The 11,373-nt window shown below is 41.6% G+C and overlaps 1 protein-coding gene across 2 annotated transcripts; it reads right to left on the reverse strand.

Moving 5' to 3' along the window:
* Positions 1–366: 366 nt before the first annotated feature.
* Positions 367–10,903, reverse strand: LOC125543428 (transcription factor bHLH68). Of its 2 annotated transcripts, none has more exons than XM_048706761.2 (8): positions 10,390–10,903; positions 9,813–10,101; positions 9,249–9,329; positions 8,024–8,089; positions 7,646–7,711; positions 6,913–6,969; positions 902–955; positions 367–800 (listed from the first exon to the last, which is right to left on the reverse strand). In XM_048706761.2, exons 1-8 carry the CDS (start codon positions 10,689–10,691, stop codon positions 648–650), a joined length of 1,068 nt encoding a protein of 355 aa, XP_048562718.2. In that variant the 5' UTR covers positions 10,692–10,903; the 3' UTR covers positions 367–647. The 2 variants fall into 2 exon arrangements, with proteins under 2 accessions (XP_048562718.2, XP_048562717.2); XM_048706760.2 differs by having other exon boundaries at positions 902–958; positions 10,390–10,901.
* Positions 10,904–11,373: the final 470 nt, after the last annotated feature.

Consider the following 11,373-nt stretch of genomic DNA (forward strand, 5'->3'; position numbering starts at 1 on the left):
ATTTTAAAAGTAGTAAAAGTAAAAAATTAAAAAATAAGAAGAAGAGAGTAGAAGAAACCTAATAAGAAAAAGAAAAAATAAGAAAAAGAAAAGAAAGAAGAAAAGCCCGAAGAATACCCAACCAAAGACCATAAAAACTCAAAAGGAAAAAAAGAGAGAAAAAGTGGCTACAAATGGTCTGGCCAAGTGCACGTATCCCATGTGCGTTTGGTCGTCACTTTGATGCGGGGAGCTTCGTACAGGAAACCCCCTTAAAACCTCAGTCGGAATTGTTGGGCCTGTATTCAACTTGAATCAATAAAGGTTCCCCGGTCCCAAAACAAGTCTTTTTTTTGCGGGAGGGTCCTAAAATAAGTCAACCGTCCGTTGCAAAGTAGACACACATATTCCGTAGAAAAAGGTACTACATGCATACACAACAGGTGGAGAGCAGCACTTTGTGTGTATATTGTGTATGCATACATACATGCATTGCATATCATCATGAGCAATCACTCTTGCACATAGAATGACTGCTCCTGATGATATGTGTTTCCAAATACCTCAACAACTATATATGTATATCAACAATGGATACATGAATGCTAACCAATGGTATATATTTACGCGCGCACACAAGCCCGCGGTGTTTAGACAATTTGATGATCCTATCGCAGGATGATACCGCTGAGCGGCGGCGCCGGCTGCCAGAAGTCGGAGGTGTTGTCGGCGCCCAGACGCGAGGTAATGCACGACACCGGCACCAGGCACATCCCTCTGCTCCTCAGATCCGACTTCTTGCCCTCGACATCTTGTGCATCCTACATATGTACCAATCGAGTAGTTTAATTAGTATTTGTGATCGATATCGACGTATACGAAGCAAACAAATGCAAATGCGTCTATACATGTTTGTACAAACCTGTTGGGGACGGGCTGCTTCTGCCGAGGAATTTATGTGATCGCCATGGTTCAGCTGCTGCACGCACAAAAGAAAGACCAGTTATAGTTAAGGTTGATTATATTCGGAGCAAAGTTGGATAGAAGTACGTGCGCTCTCGCGTTTTTTTGACGCGAACAGCAGGAGCTCTGCCTTTGCATTATAGAAGAAAGAGAAGTCATTACAAAACCACTAGAGCCTAGCTCAGACACCATACCCACGCACTCAGAACAACATGAAAAAAAAAACACCACATCACGGGAATTCTCACATCTATACTACAGTGGTCCTCTTAGTTGCCTCCCAGAATAAATTAACCTCCTCCTTGATGAAAACAGCCAGAGAGATGGCCGTCCGCTCCTTCTGATAAAAAACCCTCCGGTTTCGCTCCATCCACAGATTCCACGCGATATACGCGGCCAAAGTAATATCCTCAGATACTTTCTCTTTTTCACCCGTAGCAGAATACAGCCTGAACCACCATTCCCCAATCGAGGGTGCCGACGAAATAGCATTGTACATTGCGCTGCTTGTTCTGCTGAACTGGAACCAAACCTCCTTTGCATAGCAGCAGGACAGAGTTAGGTGTTCCGCGGTTTCCTCCTGTTGATCACACAACCGGCACATGGAATTATGTGACCACCCTCTCGCTCACAGACGATCTGCCGTCCAGTTCCTATTTTGCAGGAGCAGCCACAAATAAAACTTGACCTTTCCTTCCATCTTGCACCTCCACACCCGGTCCAAACCCGGCATCGCAATCCTAGCTGCAAACTGAATTTCATAAGCAGAGCAAGCAGAGTATGCAGCATTTGCAGTTAAGTCCCAACTGATGCAATCTCTATTGTTGGACAGCGTCACATTCTGCACCTCCCCCCAAAGCCTGATAAACTGCTCGATCTAGGCATCAGTATGCATACGCTGTAACCCTTTCATCCATCGCCCATTGTCCATCGCCTCCTTGACCGATAACCTTTTGAGGCGGGTCAATTTGAAGATCTCCGAAGCAAGAACAACAGGTGCAACCCCATTCAGCCATTTGTCCATCCAGAAGGAAGCAAGAGAGCCATCACCCAACTGAATTGTGGTACAGCTCGAGAAGAGCTGCTTGTCAGAGCTGTCGCACGGCGTCGGGGTGCCCTTCCACGGCCTGTCCACCTCATCCCATCGAAACCACTCCCACCTCAGCCGCAGAGCCCGGCTGAAATATTCAATATTCTTCACTCCTAAACCACCATATTTCTTGGGGGAGCAAACCAGCAGTCCCCTCATACTCTCGCGTTTTAGAAACAGAAATGGGCATACATTCTGTGACAAGTTATATGTGCGTGTGCTAGTGAAAGTTCTCCCCAGCACCTACTCATTTATCACGTATACAGATGAGTACACGTAGGTGCCTTCTATACTACTCCCTCCGTCTAATAATATAAAAGCATTTTTGACAGACAGTCATTCATCTATTATATTATCTCTTCTGACACATCAGAAACGGGCATACATTTTGTAACAAGTTCTTGCTATCAAACTTACTTTTGCACTATTCATGTATACGTAAGGTTTATTTCGCAATTCTTAGAAATGTGCACATGCTCTCTTTTAAAGCTAGCCAACAGAAGCATGTGAACAATCCGCATTTCAGCATTGCACGTACAGGCGTGCAAAAAGTTTGCCTGAAATGATATAGGCATCTAGCGGACGTGCATACATCATTGGCTCACATGCGGTAGCCAGCACATGCGTGCATGTCCCTACCTTAATTGCTCCGGCAATATGCACCCTGTCGTATCTTGTCACCGGTCAATCACTGTTACCCGCTAAAAATCTGGACGCCAAAGTTGGCGCCCTAAAACGAAGATGACAACCGGTGGGAATTCCGTGAAAATCCAACTTAAACAATCTAAATATATTATAAAAATGAGATATTGGGTGTATTATGTTATTTTTTATATCAGGTTTAAATTGTAAATTGATAAATTTTCATTGCATCTTTGATAGATAAAAGTACAAACCTCCGGCAGCCTGATATCAAGTTTATAGGGGTAAAAACATACCCCCTCCGTGGTGCATAGGGCGTACACATGCTTCAAGGTCGGCAGTTTGACTAATCAAATACGCATTACATGTGAAGAAAAAAAATATGTTTAAAAACATTATCCATATATGAATCCAATGTTATGCTACTGGTGGCACATGCCACATTATTAGTTAGCCAATTCGGTGACCTATAACCACACACACATCGCCCTATGCACCCGACCAGAGGAGTACTTTTCTGCTCATTATTTTGTGTTTTATCAGATTACGAACTTTGGACTTGTGGATAGTGAAACTGTCAATGAATTCAGATTTTCACTACTCTGGTCAGTAGGTATTCTTCATAAACATGATCAGTTCGTAATTTTCATTTCAACTTCACCATGTTTACAAATAATGTACTTTTTTGGCATTTAATTTGGGCTGAAATAGGTGGCATGCGCGCTACCTAGTGGAGATCGGACCGTCCACCCTGGATAAGTGCGCCCAGTGTCCAGTTTGAATTGGCTAGGTGCACCCAGCAATTTGTACCCTCTAAATTCAAACATTCTATTAATTGTAAAACGCACATACCTTTTATCTAAGTCTATTTACCCATTTTCATATTTCTAAAACCATTTGGACTTATCCATGACCCATTTCACAAGTTGAATAGTAGAAATGGGCTTGGATCATCATCGTACTCCCTCCAGTTCATATTAATTGTCGCTGATTTTAGTAAAAGTGTATTAATTGTCGCTGATTTTAGTACAAATTGTAATAAATCAGTGTCAATTAATATGGATCGGAGAGAGTATTAAATATTTAAAGCTACTTTGATTCACAAGATTCTCAAGGACAAACACCAGATTGGAGTGACATGTCCTCTTGAATCCTATAGGATTAGAAAGCCACATGAATTTGGGAGAGAGAGAGAGATTCATAGGAAAAAGCAAAGGAATTGTACTAAGGTGTTTTAATTGATGGAAAATTCCAAAAACTAGGGTGCAAAAGCAATCCAGGGGCATTTTTTCTAAAGATATCGGATGATTTATATATATAGGAAAAATCCCTAAGAGCGCCAATCCTCCAAATTTCTATGACATTGCTTTGGACAAAATTAAATTAGGATATGTTAGATGGAATGGGCCATCTAATTTTGTGACGACGGTTATCACCATTATTTGTCGTGTAGGGTGTATGGTTTGATGTGGCTACCACATCATTCAGTCCATACAGTGAGTCCACGTGGCATCTAGTCCATGATGAAAAAAATTGTAACAACTTTTTGATGGTAAAAGAGTCATAGCAAATTAATGAAGAATATTATTTGTCGTGAACTTTATGATAAACATTATAAGATTGTCACTAGTTTCCATTGGTGATGTTCAGTTGGTTACCAATGCACCACTAGTCTTCACAAGTGATGTCTACCCTTAGGCCATCCTTTCATGAAGAAACAAAGAGGTTTTCTTCTACAACTTAACCACTAACCACACTTCGCCATCTACATTGACGAGTTGACATTTTGCAGCCATCGACAAAATGTTTAGTGCCGATATTTGTTACTACTAAAGGACACAATGCACACGCCAATGGTGACTAGTGCATAAAAAACTCATGGATCGAGTTTCCAGCCATGCCAAGGGAGCTATAGCTTCATCCATCACCTTGTGTTGCCACTATCCGCCACCATCGCCCGCCAGAGGAGGTCACGCCGCTGCTCAATCGAGACCACTCTATATGAGAGGCCAACATCACTCAAGAAGACATCCTTTCTTAGCCACCCATTGTAATATTCGAGGAGGATATTGGAGATGTTGAATTCGGTTGGTGGAGGCTGAAGGTGTCATGGATGTTTGGTGTAGGTTGTCGACATTGAAGAGTAGGCCAAATGCAAAGGACTCCTCAACCTTGGTGACGAGCCCATGACGCCTAGGCCACAATGGTGCATGACACACTACATGCGACTCTGCACATTCCTCCTTTCATGCTTCAACCAACGAACCCTCAACACATGATGTTGATCTCATCGACAAAGAAGTTATGGCAGAGGAGCGTGATCTTGACCTTGGCATAAAGGAAGTCGATGTAGCGGCGTTGATGAGAGGTAGATGAGAGATAAGTAATGGAGGAAGGAAATAGGAGCCGAGGGATTGTGAAGAGTAATAGAGGAAGGAGATCATGAGTGGTGGTGGAGAGGGATCATTTCAATGGATATGCTAGGGTTAAGGTTAGTTAGGCTTGTATACAAAGGCAATAGATAAGAGGATCATTCTCGGACGGGCTTTTTTAGTTGGACGAAGTTGCTACTAACATGTCTTATTATACATGATGGCCACTACTGAGTTGAACAATAGTGACAAGCTTGACAATGTCACCACCGGCAGCCCCCTTTATTGGCGCCCGTGAATGATGTCTGTTTCGTTAAATCTTTGTCACTGTTAGAGTACGTCATGCTACCAGGTCCGCAACTGCCCATAATTAGTGAAATCTAGCATATATTGTGACTATGGCACCCAACTAGTTAATATTTCCTCTTGCAGCCATGTCTCATGCACGTAAACCTATGTGTGGGCAACTTGGCCTAACACTTAAGCCCAAATGCCGGACAGCTGGGCCGGACTCAAGCTCTAGTTTTCTGCCGAGGCTTGGCCCGAAAGCCCAATAAAACATTGAATTACCTGGAATCTAGGGTTATTTTTTCGACACGGTAAAATTAGGGTTTTAGTAAAATATAGATGTAGCAATGTATTTTATATTCAAAGCATGACTGTTATTAATATATTTTAATAATTGAGTAAAGCCCCCGTTTGTTTGTTTTGAGCTGAGCTCGTGTGAGCTTCAGGACTGGCTATTAAAAAGAAAATATCTAGTGAAATGATCAATCGGTGCACACTATGCACCAAAGCTTTTGAGACCATTGAATGGAAATCTAAGAGACATAGTCGGGCTAGAAGATGGATTGTTTTCATTTTGCGAAACATACCTCATACTATATGAAATTTAACCCGCACTCCACGCTTTGCCCAATCCCATTAGTAAATGTAGCGTTTATTTCTAGCTCCAAACACAAAAAGGGTATTATATTTTAAACCACAAGCCCAAATTCAGATCTGATTTGACCATCCTTTTTCTTTTGTATTGATGAAATGTTCGAAACAAGACCAATATAGAATATGTTTTGAAACATTTTCGAAATATTTTTTTGACACTTGACCAATATATTTATGAAATAACTACAAAATGTAGGATAGTGTTTCATTAAATTTACTCAAACATGTTGTTCTTATAAAGTTCTTGTGTAAGCTCCCCGTTTACAAAACTGACCCATCAAGTTTCAAAAAGCAGGAAAAATAATTAAAAAATGTATGCAGCATCGATCTTGTTTTTAAGAGCTTGTCAAGATGAACATGTTAGTGGAAACGGATAAAAAAATGGCATATATGACCCACCCTTTTTATAGTTAGACCAAAAATTAAACACATGGAAATATTAATGGAGAGGGATGTGGAGTTTGGGTCAATTCAAACAAAACAGAAGGACTATTTTGAAAATAGGCCATCTACCCATCTTCCAACTTGACCCTCTCCCTCGGTTTCACATCCAATGGCTGCACTAGAATCGGGGCATCCGGTGCATAAATTGACGGGTACATGTAATGTGTCCTCGGCTATTAAAAGTTTGGCATGAAGCCAACCCGGCCCAAGGTATGCCCAGGTCAGTGGGTGTCATATATACTATGTTGGCTTTTCTCAAATAATAATAATGACAACGATGATGATGATGATGATGATGATGATGATAATGAGTCGGCAACTTCATTGAACTATTTGTGTTACAATTAGCTAAAGCCATGACGTTAACAACATCCATAAATATGTCATTCTCAAGAAAAACATCCATAAATGTGTGTGTGTGTGTGTGTGAGAGAGAGAGAGAGAGAGAGAGAGAGAGAGAGAGAGAGATGGGTTACTTACAGCTTGGTGACGTACGGAGGCACCAGTGCCATGTCCCAAGTATGGGTAGCTGAGCGCCTGCGCACCATGCATGTACACGGAAGAACGAGTGAACATCAGTCATGCACATGAAATCGTACGTAACGTAAACAAGATTGTGAAAAAGAAAGGGGACAGAGAGACGAGCGGTAGAGAAGAAATAGAAAGAGCTAGACGAAGCACATCCAAAGCATGAAAACACAGGCACACACGCACATGCAACTTGCTGTTGTGCTGATTTCCACGCACGCACTTTAAGAGCGTGCTCTTACACCCAGCCCCACCCTTCCCCCTTTTTGTTTCGCCTGCAGCTCACGTCTCGCTTTTACAGGTAGCCAGGCACCACAGGTAAAATTTGCCGCCCCACACACACCTCTATACGTTACCCTGGCACTGCACCATGTTGCATGGTAGGTGTCATGCGTATTTGTTTAACACACATACTTGCATATTACATGAAAATGCCACCAATATTAAAGTAAAGGAAGCAGTGCATGCATGCATGTGTAAAAATTATACGTAGAAGCTAGCAACTACTAGAACTGAATATCAAAACTTTGCATCAAGCATTGGCAAGCTGCTGTCTGCACCTCTTGATGCAGACACCAGGAGACGAATAAAATCTCAACTCCTGAGAAATCAAACACACTACGAATATGAAGAAAAAATTAGGGCCGCTCGTGGGGAAGAGAGAGACAAGTTAAGGACGTTGGACCTCTATTTGACCCAGGAGGAATCCGATATAGCCAATAGTCTCTTGCAGCACGGACGCAGTGTCGGTCTGGTAAAATGGGAACAAGTGTGCATATATGTCAGTGTACTTCCTTTGCTGCATAAAGTGAAAGAATGTGCAGCTAAAAATAAAGGGCATGGGCAAAAGCTTCACATATATGCATTCCCATTCTATGTGTCAGCGGCCGCAAAAGAATATATTTTGCTAGCTTTTTGGGACCTGAAGCTTAATTACACACTGATGCACTAGAGGGATGAGCTCGCAGGAGAGATCATGCATAAGCATATTTGACATCAAGTGCTAGCTAGAGTGCAGTGCAGTGAGGTTTAACATTAACGTACAACTAAAATGGTGTAATACCTTGCCAAATGGGGAAACTATTTGGTGAAGTGCTGTTATTTTATCCCCGAGCTTCTCCTTCCTTACCTGAAATGACAAAATTGATGGGATGCAAATATGAATACACACCTTTTTTTAGCCAATATGCACATGTAAGGCAAGAAGGACTTTTTGTTGTATCTTAGCGTGTTCTATATCTTTTCCATATATCTGAAATTTTCAACATATTTCTCCAGTAACGAGCTTAAAACTCCCGGCTTCTGCATCATGTGACGCACACAACCATCTTTATTAAAATAGAGTATCCCATATCCGAAGTAGTATAAACAGCATAAACAAAGGCCATACTACACACCCAAGTTTCCAAGGGTGATACTTTTTTAATTAATCACTTTGGTACGTAAATACATTTAGAAAAAAAGAAAACAATATTACCATAGATCTATTTGTCATACACGAATGAGAAAATATAGATGAAGGTTCTTAGTTTCTTGGGGTTTGCAACGGTAACTTCAAAAAAAAACTTGATAACCGTGTGGACAAATAATTCTATCTATGCCTATGTTTAAGTAATTGCCTGGCTCTAGGAATGGTCGAAGCCATACCAATCAAAAAAAGATGTTACCAACACTAAGAAAAAGATGTTACCAAACAAACCTGACCTATTGACCCTTTTGCTATGGCAAGGCCTTCAACTTCATATATCCCTTTTTTAGGTCAATCCAGAATATAAATACATTCAAACTGAATCGTTTTTTTTTGGACATTTCATTAACACCTCTGGATTTATTATCATAGATAGTGTTCGAGATCCAAGTGATATATCATGGTAGCCTTAGCTATTCTTATCGAGAGATGGCCTTCTCATTAATTTGGTCAATACGTAGTACAATAATATGCGGATTGTGTGATACAAAATACATTTTTTGCATGGATAATAAAATACTTGTTGCTGCATTCCAGTTTACAAGCATTACTTGATCCTTGTGGGACTATGGGCAAAGTATTCAATCATATTTTTACGCTCAAAATTGAACATTGAAACACTTGGTTCGTTTTACATTTATCAATAGAGGGTCTAACATTTTTATATGTGGTGCAAATGTGCAATATATTGTCTAGGAAAGGGAGATGGGTACAAGCGTTGACAGGCTCTTCTGCTGGTATAGACAGAAAATTACATACTCCAGAGAGAGAATCAGGATTCTAAGCTAGTAATAAGAAAGGAGTGCGTCAAGAATAAAACCTTCAGAATAGACTGTCCCGTTGAAGAGGCGGGTTGAACCCTAGCCTTCTTGGGAGCTGATCCAGTTGCAGTGCTGTTACTCTGGAAGGTAGAAAAAAAAGAAAAATCAAATCATGACTCTATTTCATCTTTAGTACAAAAAGAAACTGCTAACAAGAGTTAATTAATCCCATGGTTGATATTGCCCAAATTAACACGGATAGAATCCGATGTGACATTACACATATAAGTGAATCTCTATGCCCTCCCCGGCGAAAAAAAAGGATCTCTACACCCTTAAGAAGATATGAAGTATGCACATGAGAAGTTTTTGTTTTTTGAGAATCTTGGAATTAATATTATTAGCTTTACAGAGAGTATATACACGACACACACACATATGGAGCTAAAGGTTTTGTATAATCAAGCAACGATCGATTCTAATTAAAAAGCGTCTAAGAATACATAGAATTGTTTGCGAAACAACTGCAAGCAAAGAAATATACCTTGCAAATTAATTGGAGGAAACGACAAAGAGTTTATGGGGGATTTCAGCCATGCATGAAGTGAAATTCAGTTGATCACCTCAGACGAGTTATCCGATTGTTGATTCCACAGCTCCGGTGCGGGCGCCGGCGCCGCGCCGTTGGAGAAGTCCAGCAAGCCGCCGTCGAGGTTCGAGGTGATGCATGACCTTGGAGAGAAAGCCAAGAGCATCTGGCTCAGCCGAGAGTTGGGCCCCGACGGCTGGATCTCCTCACCACCGCCATGGCCATAGAAACTGTAAGCTGGGGCTCCAGCCCGAGCCGCCATAGGACCCTCCTCTAATCCTTTTGACAGTAGATCTGACTCATGGTCTCCAACTAATCCTCCTCTGCTTTGTGGTTACCGACGCGTGCGTACGTACACATGCACCGTCCATACATGAAAAAACAACAAGTTAGTACTAGGAAGAAGAAACATGCATGTGAGATTTGCAGTAAAAGACCATTAGAGAGGGGGTTGATCAACAACAGGACAAAGCGTGCAGCTACTTAATTTGTACTGATGAAGAAATCTGCATGAATTGAAGGGCACCCTAGCTAGCTAGCACTAATTCTTGCATTAGTAGTAAGTAAATCACAGAGGACTGAGGGTGGGAGGTATAGACGAAGGTCTTTACAAAAGCATCTGGCTCCATGATTCTGGCATCTGGCTCTCCTCCTGTCCACCTTGAAAACTTGCAGGGGAAGTTGCAGCGCTGTCACGAACATCAGGAACTTGACCTGACGAGTGGTAAAGGAGCTGATGATCATGGGAGCAAGCCATAGAAGGAGAAGAAGACAGGAGAGGCATGTTGGTGGATTCCTCTTGCTCCTCCTCGGCACAAGGCATCAGCCCACTCATGATATTGTTGGAGTTGCTTGTGCCACCACACACCATCTGTTGCACCATGGTGCCCTTGAATTCTCCTCCACCTACCATCCTTGAGCACCAAACAATTGACAACAAATAATTCTTGCGGCTGCACCAATCAAATTTCCAGAGGATCTTGGCTGCCGCAAATTCCTATGCAAATCTTTATGGTATGGTAGCTTTGCATGTCCTCATCTCCTCTCTCTTTTTTAGAAATGGAGGGTCCAGTGAGAGAAAACAACAATGAGAGAGAGAGAGAGAGAGAGAGAGGGGGGGGAAAAGGATAGGACCTGTTTGGAGAGGAATCTGGGCTTTTGTTTTCTTTTCTCTTCCTTTCGCTTCACTCCTTTCATTTGTGAACTTCCCCTTCCACTTTTCTCCCTCCGCTCCCCTTTTGTATCGTTAATTAGTTTTCTTTCCTCTTGCCTCTTCCCGACCCACCTTTGTAATATTTTATATTATATATATATATATATATATATATATATATATATATATATATAGAATAGTACATGTTGTTTTAGGTATTCAATCCGCGGTCCTGATCTCGTTTCTTCGATTGTAGGGTAATTCCCGTATGTCTGGATTGCCACCTGGCTTCTTCCGTCACTTAGATGGGTCAGGCTAGGCCAGCGCCCGCGGTAAAAATTCTGCGCAAACAAAGATGCGTGGTCATTTATCTTGCATAGTCCCACCTTGCTCCATTGAATGAATTCTTGCCAATTTAAATACGTTCGAAAATTATCCGCAA

The sequence above is a fragment of the Triticum urartu genome, chromosome 3A (genome assembly GCF_056163025.1).
Source record: "Triticum urartu cultivar PI428250 chromosome 3A, HENAU_Tu73, whole genome shotgun sequence".
In the NCBI taxonomy this organism is placed as follows: domain Eukaryota; kingdom Viridiplantae; phylum Streptophyta; class Magnoliopsida; order Poales; family Poaceae; genus Triticum; species Triticum urartu.

Bases quoted from the DNA above. Each gene is read 5' to 3' on its own strand.
- LOC125543428 (XM_048706760.2), bottom strand. From the start codon at position 10,691: ATGGTAGGTGGAGGAGAATTCAAGGGCACCATGGTGCAACAGATGGTG. The intron at 8,090-9,248 runs GTTTTATTCTTG...TTGTCATTTCAG, and splicing joins CGGGACAGTCTATTCTGAAG to GTAAGGAAGGAGAAGCTCGG. The intron at 6,970-7,645 runs GTCCAACGTCCT...CATGGTGCGCAG, and splicing joins TCCTCCTGGGTCAAATAGAG to GCGCTCAGCTACCCATACTT.